Raw genomic sequence first — 20,125 nt, 5'->3', positions numbered from 1 at the left:
TACAAATTTTGTGGAAAATGGGGTTTGTACTTAGAACATGATGTCATAGATTTTAAATATGAGCTATATCCTTTAGTACATGACTTAACCAGCGTAAAACAATGATCGTCTTAGGCTCATTTAGACTCATTTAGAGTATTACTTTGTCCACTGATCCTGATTTTGGTCCATCATTCCAGGCACTCAGAATTACAGTGGCCAGAGTGTGTTCAGTGTATCACCTACAGAGGGCGCCATTGCTCCTGGTAAACATCAGGACGTCACCGTGTCCTTCCAACCCGACCATGAGAGTATGAAGTACCATGACACGCTCCGTGTGCAACTTATGAATCAAGTGAGAGAACCACAAACTTATTATTATTATTATCTCAAACGTGCTGTAATGCAGTAGGCTCCTTTTTTACCATTTATCAAATACTAAACTAAGATAATGTATTTGTAGTTTCAGAATTCGTTTGCTTTAAATTTGACTATCAATTCTTAGTTATAATCAGACACTAATTTATTCAGTTAAGACCAATTAACACAAACAAAAAAAATTTTTACCCAGTACTACAGCACTAGACTTAAACATGACAGTTGAAGAAATACTACAACTGCAGGATGCTTGGCCAAGGTAGAACAATACAGAGGATAAGAATATATAAAATCCATGGCCAAAATTACAGAAACAAAGTAATAAATAAAAGTCACAAAAACATTTGCAGTTTGCAACAGAGAAAGTGGATAGAAAAGGGACAGTACAGAAATGGAAACTAGTTGTTGAAATATGACAGTCTGCTCAGAGCGCTTGACATCGCTGTTCTTGGAAAAAAGGAAAAAAGATAGGAAACCCACAGCCAAAGGCAGCCATAGCTGAGTTGGCACCTCAACCCCTCCAACTGGTGCAGCCGCCCCCAGTATAAATGCCTGCATGTGGAGTTTACTCTGGAAAACAGACAACGCTCAGTTTCTAGGGCAATTTGTTTTTTCTGGGCAGTTCCACGTTGAGGTCCAAAAGCACTGCAACCTCAGCCAGGATCCCATGCAAAGATAAAAGTATGCTGGCATCCCACACCAGCCGAAAACCAGACCAAGCCCGGTATCATGGTTTCAGGGAACGCAGATTGCCAATAGAGGACCTGGCAAGTCTGTTAGAGAAAAAGCGTGATAAATAGAAACACTTTCACCTGGAGCAAATGAAAACTCAAAGAGGTACAGATGGAGGACTTGACACCTCAATCATCTGCACCTCCATGCCCCATATGCCAGCCATAGCTGAGAAAGCAAAAATACATGATCCTGTTACCAAGTCACAGTGCTGATCTCCAAGGCAAGTGGGCATGTTTAACAAATAAACAGTACCTGTCCAGTGAAATATGCATATGTTTGTTTCTTGTATTTGAGGTTTACAAGCATGGCATTTACCCAGAGGGGCCCAAATCTTTGCATACTGTGTACACAGCTGATTTATAACCTTGCCATGTTATTTTAAATAGCCATATACAGTATCTCTGCACTCCTCTTCTATTGGGCAGTTGTAGCCTAGTGGGTTAAGGTACTGGAGTAGTAAATGAAAGGTCGCTGGTTCAAGCCCCACCACTAACACTGTTGGGCCCTTGAGCAAGGCCCCTAACCTTCATTTGCTTAGACAATATATACCATCACAATACTGTAAGTCGCTTTGGATAAAAGCGTCTGCTAAAATGCAGTAAATGTAAATTTGATTGTACTGAATGCGCAACTGCATTTTGTTGTACGGCTCTCTGTGTGCTGTGCTGTAACAGATCTGATTTGATCTAAACTAATCTAACATAAAATGACAAACTGTAGACAATTTAGCTTTATTACAATGAAATAATTTTTAAAGAATTAGAGAAGAAAAAGAATAAGAATAAATATGTAAAATGCCAAGAAGTATGGTTTATAAAGTTGCAATCATATCTGTTATAGGCTAATAACGCATAAGTATTAGGTATTGGCATTAGCATTAACATTAAAAGGTAAAACATGACACTGGTACATTGCTAAATGCAAGAAACGGTTAAATTTGTGTAAATCTGAAAACACTAATTCCTGGCAGGACTGATGGTTTGTTTTCATGTTTGTGTCTTCCTTCACTGACAGCAAACAGTGTGTGTTCTGGAATTACAAGGTGCAGCTAGGTGCCACAACATGTTTGTATGTGGTGGTGATCCATTAGACATGTGCAATGAATCGCTCATCCCTCCACACATTTACAATACAGAAACAACAGAATCTACAGGTAAACAGGACTTCACTTCATTTATTTTATTTATTTATTTCAGGTTAATTTCATACACTGTTTAGATTGTCACATATACTGTATATATATATACAAATATTTATGTACGTTCAATTTAGGTTATATTTGTTTGATTCGTTTATATTAAACACCCCAGTCTGATTAAAATTTTAATTACATACTGGTTAGATGTAGTATGAACCAAGGTAAGTGCCATGCATGGAGTGTCTTTTAGTGTCAACATTACTAGAACAGTAGGAAGTGGAGGTATTTTGTCAGGTATAAAGTATAAATGTAAAGAGTTGTCTTAAATATTAATACTGTTCAGTTAACATGAGTTTACCATGTTAATAAAAGGTTTAATTACCTTATATTGTCTCAACTTTAGCAAAAATGTTTTTATAAAAAATTAGCTTAGGGGTAGCACAGCAGTAAAATAAGGCTAGCACACTGTCACTGGGACCCCGAGTTCGAATCCCTGGATCCAAGTTGGACGTCTACCTACAGACATGATGGTTATGTCTGAGGGGGGTGGCCGAGGCCTTGCAATGGATTGGTGTCCTGTCCGGGGTGTGTTATTGCATTGCACCCATTTATTCCAGGGAAACTGGACCCTAACAGGATATCGACTGGCTGGGCACCCACACTGCATGATTGGCTGTATCTGAGGGAGGGTAAAGGTAAACAGGTTTGTCATCACTGCTACAATTGCAGTCTCTACTGGCTGGTTGAGGTACCTGCACGATGAAATCCTGGACTCTCCTTAAGAGATACTGCTCTCTAGTGATGTCAACCTCGAAACTTGTATTCGAGACTGAATCGATTCATTTGAAGCTCAGTGTTTTGAAACGTTGCATCGAAGTCTGTATCAAAATGAAAAAGTCACGTGACTGTCCCGGAAAAGGTTTCATTATGTCACGCCGTTTTGAAACGTTTGGAAACTGATCAATTGTATGTGTCAATGTGTAGTAAATATTGCATAGCCTGGTTGCACAATCATTTCCCATTTTGATTGTATAATAAATAATGGTCAATGTCAAGGACACCCATTATATGACTGAATGATGTTTCATACCACTATCAAAACACACTTCTTTCAGTGATCTAGATAAGACAGATGTTACTGTTAGACCACTGATTGGACACTAGATGTCACTGTGGTGCGATGATTTGAACGTTTCACAAGCTCGAATCTCTTTCCGAATCATTTGTTTCATTTGCTTCAATCTCTCAAAAGCCGCACTTATGCCATCACTACTGCTCTCTATGAGACTCGATCTCTGGCAGGTAAAAAAAAAGTGGTTGCCAACTGTGTGCATGTTGGAGTGATAGTCTTTGTACCTTTCAAGCCACTATTTTAGCAAATATTAAGTAAATACTGTACATAGTGCCTATCCATTAAAATGTTCATACATGGCCGCTCAGTTGGAATACATTGTATCGAATCTCAGCTCTGGCATCCTGGCTGGGCAGCTACATGAACAATGATTGGCTGTTGTTCAGGGTGTAATTGGTGCAATCACGACCACTGCTGGCTGATTGATGGCACCTGCGCAGAGTTGGGGAATAATGCTGATCAGGGTGTGGCTCTCCATGCAAAAAGCTGATCCACTGATGAACTCGCCTCTTGCAGGTGAAAAGAGGCAGTCGGTACTGCACACATGTCGGAGGGGGCGTGTGTCCGTTGCAAAGCTCCTCAGTTAGCAGTGGAGGGTTGTATCAGTAGAGGTGAAGCGTAACGCAATCAGGGTAATTGGATACGACTAGATTAGGGGAGAAAATTTGGGGGGAAAATCTGAGAAAAGGACCACTTTTGAAAAATACTGCTAAGTCAAAGATCTGTTGACCAAGTTCTAGTTTGACTTTTTAACAGATGCTCAAAAAGCTCTAAATACCACTGAGCACCTGGTGCTGTATATTTACAGAAATGTTAACATGCTTTATATTCCCAAATGTATGTGGACACCTGATCATGAGCTTGTGGGACATCACATTTAGAAACCATGGCCAAACCATTTGGATCCCATTGGGAGCTATACCAGGCTCAAATTTTCTAGGCATTTGACAAAAAATGCTTTGTCTGTGTCGATTCCGACAAAAAAGCTTTGGTGCTGTGTTTAGTGGGGTTGAGATCAAAGGTCTCCACACCAAACTTATTAAACCATCAAACCATATTTATGGACCATACAGTTAAAAACATATCATTCATTTTATAAAATTGATTTTTATACATGCTAAAAATGGGTGTGGTGAATCTTATTAGGTCAATAATTAGGACTGGTGTCCACATACTTAGAAAAAATGTGATTTTTTTTTCAGCAGTGTTTATAATTTTTTAATGTTTGAAATACATTTTTGAATTTTTTTTATAATTTATCATTTATAATTTTTATAATGTTTATAAGCCTATTTATTTTAACTTCCTTGTTTGATTTACATGCACACAGAGAGGGAAAAGCCATCCAGCCCTGTGTTGGTGACCTTGAAGAGTATGTATCACGAAGGTCGGGAGATGGCAGCAGTGCGAAAGTTAGATGTTGGCTGCATCCGGACATCACAACCAGCCATTAAGAAGGTAAAGACAGAGATGTTTACAAGTCACAAAATACGAGTCTGAGTCAAGTCACGAGTCTTTAGGTTAGAGTTCGAGTCAAGTCACAAATCTTTAGACTAGAGTCGAAGTCAAGTCACGAGTCAATATAACATACACAAAACATATATTGGAAATTAAGCATAGAAATAAACAAATAATATGTAAGTTCAGATACAAAACAACAACAGATTAGCGACTGTATTTGCCGTTTTACTTAGTGTCTTTACTTTCCTAGTCATTGAGCAAATTAACGTAATTTAAAAAAGGTAATTTAAAAGCTTAAACTGATACGTTTTGTTTTCATTGCAAAACAAAAGCGCGTGATAAATCACGGCACAGCGGTTAAAATCCAAAACACAGCAAAAAATTAATAACCACTGCTTACCTTAGCTTATGTTCTTCCAGATGCTATTAAATGTATAACCGTGTGTTGTCCCATTGGGAATATAATCCATTATTTTGTAAATGTGCTTATAATTAAAAACCTTCAAACTTTTCCTGGTTGTGAAGTAAAACACGAACTTGTTAGAAAGCCAATCAAGCGTTTTATTGACACATCATCTGTGTGACGCAAACTGAATAAATGCAAATAACAGCATTTCTTACTTAAAATTTTAATCAGAAGGTCTGATTGGTTTAGAAAGGTCCTTCAACCATTAGCGCCAATTCTGTAGGAATGTGAGATTCCAATCCAAAGGTAACGAAAATGTTCAAATGAAGTGAACTTCAAACTGTGTAGGGAGTAGGGAGCAATGCTTCATCACTATGTCGGAAGCTGGCTGTAACAGAGCCAGAGCGTTATTAGAGAGCAGAATATTTATAATAATAATAATAATTATATATATATAATATATATATGCAAGTCATCCGTAGTTCATGTTGAGACTTGACCGTGCATGGCATCTCTCATTAAGACACCGTTTCTCAAAGTGTGGGGCGCCCGTCTGACTGGTAGAACCAACGTTTTAACGTCGGACTTGCCACCGTTTGTTTCATTTGCGGTTTGTTAACATAATGTAACCGAGCGTCGTAGTGATGCACTTGCTTAATAAAGAAATAAATACACGGTATATTCACAAATTGTCGGGAGCATAACACTTTATTAACTTCTTCTGTTACGGTACCGAATAGCGGACAGCTAGAGTCATCGCGTTAGCCAAGCACGCTATTCCATGAACTATGGAAGCCCCAAAGGGTCAAAACACACTCACTTCGTGTAGAAACGTCCATCAAACCATTGTCACGATACAACCACAGAAAAGTCTGTTACAATAACTACGCCTTATCCCACCTAAAGCACCGCTGATCTACAATGTTTGCTGATGGAGAAATTTTAACCTACAATCTGACATATATACGAAGTCAAGGGTCTCTGCTGGATAGTATTACTGCCTAGTATGTTAGTGAATAAAACAACCTTACAGTTTTCTCTTGTCCCAGCAGTTTTTAACATAAGTACATTTAGCATAAAATGTGTTCACCATTTTAATTGTAACATTTCACTTAAAAATCCTTGTTTTCTATAACATTTACACAGATTTTTTTAAATGCGATTAATTGCGATTAACTATATATATTTGACAGCCCTAATATATATATATATATATATATATATATATATATATATATATATATATATATATACAGTGTATCACAAAAGTGAGTACACCCCTCACATTTCTGCAAATATTTTATTATATCTTTTCATGGGACAACACTATAGAGATAAAACTTGGATATAACTTAGAGTAGTCAGTGTACAACTTGTATAGCAGTGTAGATTTACTGTCTTCTGAAAATAACTCAACACACAGCCATTAATGTCTAAATGGCTGGCAACATAAGTGAGTACACCCCACAGTGAACATGTCCAAATTGTGCCCAAAGTGTCAATATTTTGTGTGACCACCATTATTATCCAGCACTGCCTTAACCCTCCTGGGCATGGAATTCACCAGAGCTGCACAGGTTGCTACTGGAATCCTCTTCCACTCCTCCATGATGACATCACGGAGCTGGTGGATGTTAGACACCTTGAACTCCTCCACCTTCCACTTGAGGATGCGCCACAGGTGCTCAATTGGGTTTAGTCCATCACCTTTACCTTCAGCTTCCTCAGCAAGGCAGTTGTCATCTTGGAGGTTGTGTTTGGGGTCGTTATCCTGTTGGAAAACTGCCGTGAGGCCCAGTTTTCGAAGGGAGGGGATCATGCTCTGTTTCAGAATGTCACAGTACATGTTGGAATTCATGTTTCCCTCAATGAACTGCAGCTCCCCAGTGCCAGCAACACTCATGCAGCCCAAGACCATGATGCTACCACCACCATGCTTGACTGTAGGCAAGATACAGTTGTCTTGGTACTTCTCACCAGGGCGCCGCCACACATGCTGGACACCATCTGAGCCAAACGAGTTTATCTTGGTCTCGTCAGACCACAGGGCATTCCAGTAATCCATGTTCTTGGACTGCTTGTCTTCAGCAAACTGTTTGCAGGCTTTCTTGTGCGTCAGCTTCCTTCTGGGATGACGACCATGCAGACCGAGTTGATGCAGTGTGCGGCGTATGGTCTGAGCACTGACAGGCTGACCTCCCACGTCTTCAACCTCTGCAGCAATGCTGGCAGCACTCATGTGTCTATTTTTTAAAGCCAACCTCTGGATATGACGCCGAACACGTGGACTCAACTTCTTTGGTCGACCCTGGCGAAGCCTGTTCCGAGTGGAACCTGTCCTGGAAAACCGCTGTATGACCTTGGCCACCATGCTGTAGCTCAGTTTCAGGGTGTTAGCAATCTTCTTATAGCCCAGGCCATCTTTGTGGAGAGCAACAATTCTATTTCTCACATCCTCAGAGAGTTCTTTGCCATGAGGTGCCATGTTGAATATCCAGTGGCCAGTATTAGAGAATTGTACCCAAAACACCAAATTTAACAGCCCTGCTCCCCATTTACACCTGGGACCTTGACACATGACACCAGGGAGGGACAACGACACATTTGGGCACAATTTGGACATGTTCACTGTGGGGTGTACTCACTTATGTTGCCAGCTATTTAGACATTAATGGCTGTGTGTTGAGTTATTTTCAGAAGACAGTAAATCTACACTGCTATACAAGCTGTACACTGACTACTCTAAGTTATATCCAAGTTTCATGTCTATAGTGTTGTCCCATGAAAAGATATAATAAAATATTTGCAGAAATGTGAGGGGTGTACTCACTTTTGTGATACACTGTATATATATATATATATACAGTATATACAGTGTATCACAAAAGTGAGTACACCCCTCACATTTCTGCAAATATTTCATTATATCTTTTCATGGGACAACACTATAGACATGAAACTTGGATATAACTTAGAGTAGTCAGTGTACAGCTTGTATAGCAGTGTAGATTTACTGTCTTCTGAAAATAACTCAACACACAGCCATTAATGTCTAAATAGCTGGCAACATAAGTGAGTACACCCCACAGTGAACATGTCCAAATTGTGCCCAAATGTGTCGTTGTCCCTCCCTGGTGTCATGTGTCAAGGTCCCAGGTGTAAATGGGGAGCAGGGCTGTTAAATTTGGTGTTTTGGGTACAATTCTCTCATACTGGCCACTGGATATTCAACATGGCACCTCATGGCAAAGAACTCTCTGAGGATGTGAGAAATAGAATTGTTGCTCTCCACAAAGATGGCCTGGGCTATAAGAAGATTGTTAACACCCTGAAACTGAGCTACAGCATGGTGGCCAAGGTCATACAGCGGTTTTCCAGGACAGGTTCCACTCGGAACAGGCTTCGCCAGGGTCGACCAAAGAAGTTGAGTCCACGTGTTCGGCGTCATATCCAGAGGTTGGCTTTAAAAAATAGACACATGAGTGCTACCAGCATTGCTGCAGAGGTTGAAGACGTGGGAGGTCAGCCTGTCAGTGCTCAGACCATACGCAGCACACTGCATCAACTCGGTCTGCATGGTCGTCATCCCAGAAGGAAGCTGACGCACAAGAAAGCCCGCAAACAGTTTGCTGAGGACAAGCAGTCCAAGAACATGGATTACTGGAATGCCCTGTGGTCGGACGAGACCAAGATAAACTTGTTTGGCTCAGATGGTGTCCAGCATGTGTGGCGGCGCCCTGGTGAGAAGTACCAAGACAACTGTATCTTGCCTACAGTCAAGCATGGTGGTGGTAACATCATGGTCTTGGGCTGCATGAGTGTTGCTGGCACTCTGGAGATGCGGTTCATTGAGGGAAACATGAATTCCAACATGTACTGTGACATTCTGAAACAGAGCATGATCCCCTCCCTTTGAAAACTGGGCCTCATGGCAGTTTTCCAACAGGATAACGACCCCAAACACAACCTCCAAGATGACAACTGCCTTGCTGAGGAAGCTGAAGGTAAAGGTGATGGACTAAACCCAATTGAACACCTGTGGCACATCCTCAAGTGGAAGGTGGAGGAGTTCAAGGTGTCTAACATCCACCAGCTCCGTGATGTCATCATGGAGCAGTGGAAGAGGATTCCAGTAGCAACCTGTGCAGCTCTGGTGAATTCCATGCCCAGGAGGGTTAAGGCAGTGCTGGATAATAATGGTGGTCACACAAAATATTGACACTTTGGGCACAATTTGGACATGTTCACTGTGGGGTGTACTCACTTATGTTGCCAGCCATTTAGACATTAATGGCTGTGTGTTGAGTTATTTTCAGAAGACAGTAAATCTACACTGCTATACAAGTTGTACACTGACTACTCTAAGTTATATCCAAGTTTTATTTCTATAGTGTTGTCCCATGAAAAGATATAATAAAATATTTGCAGAAATGTGAGGGGTGTACTCACTTTTGTGATACACTGTATATATATATATATACTGTATACTGTACACATATATACATATATATACTATATATATAATTGACACACATAACTAATGTAAACACATGCTGACGCTAGGGACTCTTGTTGTGTACGAGTCATTTTTTTGCGAGTCATGAGTCGAGTCCGAGTGAGGTACCGCAAACTCCATACTGTATGCACAGCAAGAAAGTAGTGGTGGGCAACTCTACAGCTCCTCTTACTGTCCTGTCAGTATCCATGCTTTCTCTCTCCCTCTCTCCCTCTCTCTCTCTCATTTTCCTACTGCTTTCAACTACTTTTTCTGGGGCTGCTGAATTATCTGATGAAAGTCACTGCAACCCTTCCGCTTGCTCATAATGACTGACTGTGAATAAAAGCTGACTGTAGTAAAAAAAATAACTACAACTCCAAATCAGAAAAAAGTTGAGTATGGAAAATTACATTTAGGAAAAATGCAATGTTTCTTACATTTACTTTTAAATTAGTCTCCAGGCCACCCAAGGAGGATGGGGGTCCCTGCTGAGTTTGGTTTCTCTCAAGGTTTCCTCTTGGAATTTTTTTTGTTTTTGGTCTGTCAGTCCTGGATGCTGTAAAGTGGCTTTGAGACCATATCTACGTACTATAAAAAGCGCTATACAAATGAATTTGACTTGACTACAGACAATATGAAACTAAGATATTTCATGTCCTGTCTGGTCATAAAAGCATTTACCACTTTGTAACGTTGCCATTCCTTTTTACCACACTTTGACATCACTCTTTGACATTTTGGCACTGAGGATACCAAGTGATTTAGTGTTTCAGCTTTTATTTTGTCCCCATTCTTCCAGCAAACACGTCTTAAGATGTGCAACAGTACGGGGTCGTCGCTGTTGCGTTTTTCATTTAAAAATTCTCCACACATTCTCTATTGGGGACAGGTCAGCACTGCAGGCAGGCCAGTCCAGTACCTGTACCCTGTTCTTTCCCAGCCATGCCTTTGTAATGTGTGCAGCATGTGATTTTACATTGTCTTGTTAAAAAATGCATGGACGTCCCTGGAAGAGATGACATCTTAAAGGCAGCATATGTTGCTCTAAGATCTCAATGTACTTTTCTACATTAATGCTGCCATCACAGAAGTGTAAATGACCTTTGCCAAGGACACTGACACAGCCCTATACCATGACAGGCCCTGGCTTTTGGACTTGTTGCTGATAACAGTCTGGATGGTTCTTTTCATCTTTGGTTTGGTGCACACGGCATCCATTTAAAAAAATAAAAAAATAAATATCTGGAATACTGATTCATCTGACCACAATACACGTTTCCACAGTTCTTGATGCAGTGCCGTCTGAGGGACTGGAGATCGCCCTTGGCCTTTACACACTGAAATTCCTCCCGATTCCATTAATGGTTTAATGATATTATGCACTGTAGAGGGAGAAATATGCAAATCCCTTCCAATCTTTCTTTGAGGAACATTGTATTTAAACATTTTAATAATTTTCTCATGCATTTGTTGACAAACTGGAGATCCTCTGTCTCTTTTGTACCAGCCGAGTACTTTTGTACCAAATCATGATTACAATCACCTGTTGCCATTACCTGTGAAATCACATCTTTATTTAGTTTTTTACCTCATTTCTAAACCCATATTTGTCTAAACCGCTTTTTTTGCATTTTCCATACTGTCCCAACTTTTTGATTTGGGGTTGTACTTTAATCAATCAAACACTAATACTGCTACTTATCATACAGTACAGCTACACAGGATAATATACGAATATGCAATAAATGAAAGCTATTTGCGTCTATCGTGTTACACATTCATTGTTACAATGATTGACACTTTAATGAGACTTCACATGTTTGTTTTTTGTTTTTTTTAAACAAATATCACATAAAGACATTAATGTGAGTTAAATATGTCTGTAACTATTTTAGGTTGCTGCATAAATGTGCGGCTAATAAACTTCAAATCGGAGCTATAAAGGTTTAGCTGAAGTGAAGTGCTAGCAGTACGATGTTACAATAATAAGTGTTCCCATCAACAACTGATGGGAACACTCATAGATTATGACATTACATACAGTTAGTAAGTGGAATATGTTTATTTTTTACATCAATACATTGATGGGACATTGTGATTGATTAATTGATTGATTGATGATGGTTATGATTATACACTGATCAGCCATAACATTAAAACCTCCTCCTTGTTTCTACACTCACTGTCCATTCTATCAGCTGCACTTACCATATAGAAGCATTTTGTAGTTCTACAATTACTGACTGTAGTCCAGCTGTTTCTTTTTTAGTCTTCTTTCACCCTGTTCCTCAATGGTCAGGACCCCTACAGGACCCCCACAGAGCAGGTATTATTTAGGTGGTGGATCATTCTCAGCACTGCAGTGACACTGACATGGTGGTGGTGTGTTAGTGTGTGTTGTGCTGGTACACAACACACACTAATGCTAAAACACTAACAACACAAGCACTGCTGGAGGAGTTTTTAAATACCGTGTTCCCTCACTGTCCACTCTATTAGACACTCCTACCTAGTTGGTCCACCTTTGCTGATGTAAAGTCAGAGACGATCGCTTTTATTGCTGCTGTTTGAGTTGGTCATCTTCTAGACCTTCATCAGTGGTCACAGGATGCTGCACACGGGGCGCTGTTGGCTGGATATTTTTGGTTGGTAGACTATTCTCAGTCCAGCAGTGACAGTGAGGTGTTTAAAAACTCCATCAGCACTGCTGTGTCTGATCCACTCATACCAGCACAACACACAAACACACCACCACCATGTCAGTGTCACTGCAGTGCTGAGAATGACCCACCACCCAAGTAATACCTACTCTGTAGTGGTCCTGGGAGAGTCCTGACCAGCATGAAAGAACAGCATGAAAGGGGGCTAACAAAGCATGCAGAGAAACAGATGGGCTACAGTCAGTAATTGTAGAACTACAAAGTGCTTCTATATGGTAAGTTAAGCCTGGACAGTGGACAGAGTGTAGAAACAAGGAGGTGGTTTTAATGTTATGGCTAATCGGTGTATGTTCACATATTATAAGAATTATGTTGCATGTCTGATAAATATGACTGTTTTTGGATCTTCAGTATAAAGCATGTATAATTCCTCCTTTTCCAGGGTGGGGAGTTTTCATGGGAGAACATGGCTGTTCTGCAGCAGCATGGCATCAATGTGGACCCAACTAAAGGAAATGTGGATGCAGGACAAAGGCGCACTATCACTATTTCTTGGACGCCTCCTGCCGGCCATAATGTAAGTCTTACAATATTCTCATAATCAGATTTGATTACAAAAGGTTGTCATTATTGCATAGCAACTGGAGTTTTAGAACTGTTTTTATAAAAATCATGTTGAAATGTTGCCATACCCAGATTTGCTTTATGTGGCTACCTTCATTCCAAAGAAAATAGCAACTAGAGGGGAGTGTATGAGAGGAGACCACCCCTAAGCACAGCTGAGGCATTTTGGAAGGATTGGTAGTTTTACTGGCAGTCAGTCTCTGTGATAAATAGTAAAGTAAATTTATTATGGTATTTGGACAAAAAATTTTAATGTAGATTTTTACCATGTTTACATACCCCATTTCCGACACGTGCAAAGCCCTCCTCTTCTCTCCCCTGCATTCTGCACAGGCATCTCTTCCGCCAATCAGGGTCCTTACACAGCGTATGAAGGTCCCACCCACACATAGTCTAGTCCCCACTCTGCAGAAACGATGGTCAATTAGTATCTGCTGCAGGCCCTGCCAATAATGCCCGCCAGATGGCGCCCAGCCGACCGAAGGCAACAGCGAGTTTCAAACCGAGAAGTTCAGAAGTGTGAAGAGGGGGGCTTCCAGGGCTGCAGCCTCCTCTAAAATATGGGCAAGCAGAAAGAGAGAGAAAAAAATGAGAATAGAAATATACACTATATTGCCAAAAGTATTCGCTCAACCGCCTTCACACGCATATGAACTTGAGTGACATCCCATTCTTAATCCATAGGGTTTAATATGATGTTGGCCCACCATTTGCACCTATAACAGCTTCAACTCTTCAACTCTCTGGGAAGGCTTTCCACAAGGTTAAGGAGTGTGTTTATGGGAATTTTTGACCATTCTTCCAGAAGCGCATTTGTGAGGTCAGACACTGATATTGGACGAGAAGGCCTGGCTCACAGACCCCGCTCTAATTCATCCCAAAGGTGTTCTATCGGGTTGAGGCCAGGCCAGTCAAGTTCTTTCACACCAAACTCGCTCATCCATGTCTTTATGGACCTTGCTTTGTGCACTGGTGCGCAGTCATGTTGGAACAGGAAGGGGCCATCCCCAAACTGTTCCCACAAAGCTGGGAGCATGAAATTGTCCAAAATCTCTTGGTATGCTGAAGCATTAAGAGTTCCTTTCACTGGAACAAAGGGGCCGAGCCCAACTCCTGAAAAACAACCCCACACCATAATCCCCCCTCTACCAAACTTGGCGCAATGTAGTCAGACAAGTACCGTTCTCCTGGCAACCGCCAAACCCAGACTCGTCCATCAGATTGCCAGATGGAGAAGCGTGATTCGTCACTCCAGAGAACACTTAATTCCATGAAGCGCTCTACACACTGTTCTTGAGCTCAGAGGTGGAAAGAGTACTAAAATATTGTACTCAAGTAAAAATTCGTTACTTTCCACCTCTGCTTGAGCTAATCTGAAGGCCACATGAAGTTTGGAGGTCTGTAGTGATTGACTCTGCAGAAAGTTGGTGACCTCTGTGCACTATGCGCCTCAGCATCCACTGACCCCACTCTGTCATTTTACGTCACCTGTGGCTGAGTTTCTGTCGTTCCCAATCACTTCCACTTTGTTATAATACCACTGACAGTTGAATGTGGTATATTTAGTAGTGAGGAAATGTCACGACTGGACTTGCACAGGTGGCGTCCTATCACGGTACCACACTGGAATTCACTGAGCTCCTGAGAGCGACCCATTCTTTCACTAATGTGTGTAGAAGCAGTCTGCATGCCTGGGTGCTTGGTTTTATACACCTGTGGCCATGGAAGTGATTGGAACACCTGAATTCAATTATTTGAATGGGTGAGTGAATACTTTTGGCAATATAGTGTAGAATGCATGTAACCGATTATAAGGAGCATCACATGCACATATATACACAAATTGGATATAAAATATATTTTTGGGAGTTTTATTAGCAACACAGCGAAAAATCTAGATGTGGGTGATGCTCAAGCCCGGAGTGGCTAATCGGGAGATTCGGGAGGATTCCCGATTGGCCGGCTCATGTCAATCTCGAGTTTGGGCCGGTTGGATGGGAAAAATAATTTTGACACTTATCTAATCTTCTTCTTGCATTAATTCTCCATTCATTTGACAGAGCAGCCCCTACATCGCAGTAGATTAGATGGGTTCTACCATCTGAGGAAATTCTCCCCTCCCAAATGTTGAAGTTGGTTTGGCCCACGAGGCGTAAAGTAAATATAGCAACAGAATAGCACAAACCATCAGTCGGTGGTGATGGAGGGCAGGAAGAGGCCAGGTGGAGCCGAAAAGGCCAGGTTAAAAAAAAGAAAGGTGTTGGAAGAAGATGCTGCCAAATGTGCCAAATTAACAGAGCTGTTTTCCAGAGGACAGACCCTATGCAGCCAGTATTGCGCAACATTTGCAACGTCAACTTATCATCGTTTATTTTGTAGAACCCAATAATCACAAATATCCAGTTTCAAGCGGAAAATAATAAACATAATTTGAAGTGTAATATATTAAATAGCCTAACTCATTAATGGAATGTTTTTGTTTAAACTAAGATAGTTATTTGTAATGTAAAATATAACGTAGAGAATATACATGATATATGTCAAATTGTTCAGACATTCAGAAAGATGTCAGCACGATAGCCTAATTTATTTTAACAAATGGAGACAAATAACCTAAATCACTATCAATTTTACACCATCATAATATAGGCTAAATTGTTAAAAAAAAAAAAAAAACAACTTCAAGCATGTTATGTTATTCAGCAAAATAGGCTAACCCTTAATGAAATGGGGGGTTTTTTAGCCTCAGAGCAGCAGATAAGCCATGTCTCATGTCTATAGACAATGACACTGTTATTAATAAAGTTATAGAAACCAGTGCACTGCTTAGGAGGCTTTTGATGCTGTATGTAGCCTAAATATGCAGGTAGTAAAGCTTAGTGTAAACCTAACAATAGAGCCCCTCTCTGTTGGGAAGACATGCAGTTTTAATTTCAAATTATTTTTATTTCAACTTACTGCTCCTGTACAAATGTAAATACATTTTCATCTTTATCAATTTTTACCTTTTAAATCTTTATCTGATTTAAATTGAATTAAACATGTTTAAGTGAAGTGTTTTCTGTTAACTTACCAACATATACCTGAACTTATATCCAATAAAAAGGCATTGTAAGAGCTAGCTGCTGTTTCATTTATTTAAATTCCTCCTGCATGGAAAAAGTGGGCCGGGTTTGGGCATGAAACTCCTGGGCTGAAAAAGGGGCCCACTCCGGCCCTGGTGATGCTGCAGTGCAGTATGGGATTGCAGTATACTACACCTGTAACAGCAGGTTGGATAATGTCAGTGGAAACTATATAACCAGTCAGATTATGCTGTTTGTTTTAGTTTGTATGTGTGTGCACATTTATAATTTGAATTTGAGCTTGCACCCCACACACAAACACACACACACACACACACACACACAAAATAAATTACTGCGTGCAAACAATTAAAACTGCCCTGGTCAATATTTAACTTCTTCATTGCAAATATGTGGAAACATGGAGAAGACAAACAAAAATACTTTGTGTACACATTCTATACACCCTCTTTACTACTTACAAATGAAAAACAAGGCATGATACAATATATTGCCAAATGTTTTTCAGGTATTTTAGCTACTGTATAAAATACAATTGTATAACGTGTATAAAATAAGTTCCATAAAACAAATGATAAGATACCAACTGTGTGTCAACAGTTGCTATCCTAGTTCCTAAAGACATGGGCGGCACGGTGGGTAGCACTGTCGCCTCACAGCAAGAAGGTACTGGGTTCGAACCCCAGGTGGGACGGTCCATGTCTTTTCTGTGTGGACTTTGCATGTTCTCCTCCGGGAGCTCCGGTTTCCTTCCACAGTCCAAAGACAAGCAAGTGAGGTGTATTGGATATACAAAATTGTCCATGATTGTGTAATTGTGAATTGTGTAAATGACATTAAAACTTGTGAACTGATGGGCGGTAAAACACGCTAGCACACCAGAGCTGGGACTTCGAATACATCATATCGAGTCTCAGCTCTGCCATCTGGCTGGGCTGGGAGGCTATATGAACAACGTTTGGCTGTTGTTCATTCAGGGTTAGGGAGCCGGATGGGGACCTCATAACTGATGCAATTACGACCTCTGCTGGCTGGTTGATGGCGTCTGCACAGAGTAGAGAAATGATGCTGATCAGGGTGTGGCTCTCCGTACATAGGGCTGATTCGCATGTAAACTCGGCTGGTGCAGGTGAAAAAATGCAGTCGGCTACTGCTCACGTATCGAGGGGACGTGTGTCAGTTCGCTCTCCTCAATCAGGAGCAGGGGTCAGCACCAGTAAAGAGGAAGAAAAAATTGGATGCGCTAAAATCAGGAGAAAAAGGTAGAATTTTTTTTTTTTTTTTTACTTGTGAACTGATGAATCTACTACTGTACTACTACAGTAACTACTGTTTCTGTCATGAATGGAACCAAAGTGTAAAACATGACGTTAAAATCCTAATAAATAAACAAATAAAGACATGGTTTGACTAGTTTAGTTATCTCTGGTGGCCTGCACAGATCCCTGATCTTAACCTCACTGGACAACTTTGGAATGAACTACTAAGGTCTTTTTTTAACATCAGTTATTTGCACTTCACACTGACATTCCTAGAGACACACTCCATATGCCCATATACTGTACTTATGGTGTCTGTTGCTGTTGTGCTTACATTTGTAACCACTAGAGCCAAAACTCAAACTATTTGAGTGGGATGAACCACTGATTACAACATTATGACTGTGTGGCCATTCCACTTTAACAAATAATGTAAATAATGTGAGTGTTTGTGTGTGTGTGTGTGTGTGTGTGTGTGTGTGTGTGTGTGTGTGTGTGTTTTTGTGTTCTAGCCCAGTGAGGTGATTCAGGTGTGTGTTCCCCTCATTTTGAAAGGAGTCGAGACTGAGGTGTACAATGTTACACTCCTGGCCTACACATCCCACCATACACACTCTGGATAGCACGTCAGCAGTATATTTTGCTGTAGCTTTTCTGTTTTAAGATTATATATTGCTAATAATCATACAGAACAACTTATTTTAATGTCATGAAATAAATAACCACATAAATGTTTAAAATGTTATGATGTGTCCATATAAATAAATTCAATCAACCATATAAACCATTTAAATAAATTAAAATTTGCATCATGTTGTTTCCTTAAAAATGATGTTAACCCTTAACTTGTACTGCAGGGAGACAGGAGTCTAAACGTTCTCTCATCATACTTTCCTAAGTTGTTTTTGCAGCTAGAGAGATTCAGGTGGGTGATACTGCCCATTAAATAGAAAACGAGCATCAACTTAAGTATACTTAAGTACACTTAATTAAAAATTATAGTCTAATGCCTATATGCATACATGCAGCTTCAGAATTATTTAACAAAAGTTTAATAAGCTTTATCTTATCCTGAACATGCACCTGCTATCTGAAATTTGTAACCCTCCAATGAAACTCTAAACTTACATTTTATCAGTTGAATGATACAGCAAATTAACAAAGGTAATGAATGATGTATTTAGGGTAGCGGGATATTTTGTTAATGCTGCCATGTCACAATTACATAATACTAGGGATGTCCCGATCCGATCTCACAGATCGGGATCGGGGCCGATCAAGGCATTTTTAACTGATCGGAAATCGGCTTTACTAATGCCGATCATAACCCGATCTTTTGTTTTACGTCAGCATGTCCGCTGTGTGGAAATACTTTAAATTGGAAAGTGAAACGAGTCCAACAGCGGTGTAATGTCTGCAATGCGAGCGTTTCACGAGGCGGTAGGAGCAGAGCTGCGTTCATTACTGTAGAATTTTACTGTTTATATGGTGTGTGCCACTTTCTCAGGAACCTGCTGGCCACCCTAATTCAGCAACAATAGAGATTGGAAACTCATACAGAAGCAAAGGCTAGAGGATTTTTGGCAGTATTCCATGTTGGTAGAACCATGCCTTGAGTTGCCCTGGGAGTCTGGTCTAATCGACTTTCTGCAACCATTGTTCAAGCTCTCCACAGGTGTTCGTTAGTGCCGTTTTGTCTCTGAGAGTTACATCAAATCTTCACAAGGCTCTTAACAGGTTTCTCTTTGATAGTTGGTATTTCCTTGCCTTCAGTTAAGAAACAGTACATTTCCTAGCCTTCTTCCCTCTTCAATACAACCAATCTTTTTTTGTTGGCTTAAAGAACATCCCAGTGCACCACCCTTTCCAGCCACTTAAGAATCCAGCTGGCACCCAAGATTGTCTCTGTGCTGTGGTGATGAATCTTCGTATTGGTGGTTCCGAGATTCCGGATATTGATTTAGGGCCTCAACATTCTGGCCCTCAGATTTTACCTTCATGTTCAGTCACAGAACCACTAGATCACCCTTGTGCTCTCTGGCCACTCTCAGGAGTCGTGTGATGACTCCAGTGTGTTCCAAACACCCTGGTAACTTTGTGATACCACCCTTCTGGACCAAGGTGTCAATGTACCTGTTCTTCAAAAGGTAGTCCATTAAGTGCTTTGCCACCACACTGAAAAAGACCTTTCCTTTAGCACTCAGCAAGGATATTATCCTAAAATGTTCTCAGCATATTCTGTCTTTGGGATCCAAACTCTGTTTAGTCATCTTGCTGTTATTCCAGACCAGATAGATGGATGGATGGATGGATGGATGGATGGATGGATGGATGGATGGATGGATGGATGGATGGATGGATGGATGGATGGATGGATGGATGGATGGATGGATAGATAGATAGATAGATAGATAGATAGATAGATAGATAGATAGATAGATAGATAGATAGATAGATAGATAGATACTTTTTTTAATCCCTTTATTAACTATATTCTGGACCTCCTTCAGGAGTGCTTCTTGAAGGTCAAACTCCTCTGAAGGCTCTGCAGGGACTGAGAGGGCGTCACAATTTCCCAGTTCAGTCTTTCTAATTGGGTCACTGAAGGTGGATTAGAGGTATTAATTTAGGTATTCGTTTCTTCATTTAGGACAGCCTTCCACCTCACTTTTAAACCAACAGATGTTTTATGAACTAGAAGGGTTTGTTGATAAACGTCACTATTTCCTGTTCTCTTCCCCTTTTACAGCTCAAATTTTGCTCTGCTCT

At 40.5% G+C, this 20,125-nt stretch overlaps 1 protein-coding gene across 1 annotated transcript in view; it reads left to right on the top strand.

Annotated features, from left to right (window-relative positions):
• Window positions 1–18,168, top strand: part of cfap74 (cilia and flagella associated protein 74) — a 127,098-nt gene extending 108,930 nt beyond the window's left edge. The window contains exons 35-39 of the mRNA XM_062999204.1: window positions 180–334; window positions 2,107–2,245; window positions 4,693–4,820; window positions 12,830–12,964; window positions 17,869–18,168. Of these exons, the coding sequence (XP_062855274.1) occupies window positions 180–334; window positions 2,107–2,245; window positions 4,693–4,820; window positions 12,830–12,964; window positions 17,869–17,979 (668 nt within the window). The 3' untranslated portion in view covers window positions 17,980–18,168. The remainder of the gene's footprint in view (window positions 1–179; window positions 335–2,106; window positions 2,246–4,692; window positions 4,821–12,829; window positions 12,965–17,868) is intronic.
• The last annotated feature ends 1,957 nt before the right edge of the window (window positions 18,169–20,125 follow it).

The sequence above is a fragment of the Trichomycterus rosablanca genome, chromosome 7 (genome assembly GCF_030014385.1).
Source record: "Trichomycterus rosablanca isolate fTriRos1 chromosome 7, fTriRos1.hap1, whole genome shotgun sequence".
In the NCBI taxonomy this organism is placed as follows: domain Eukaryota; kingdom Metazoa; phylum Chordata; class Actinopteri; order Siluriformes; family Trichomycteridae; genus Trichomycterus; species Trichomycterus rosablanca.
The sequence above is the reverse complement of the archived record's forward strand: the minus strand, read 5'-3'. Positions and strand labels throughout refer to the sequence as shown.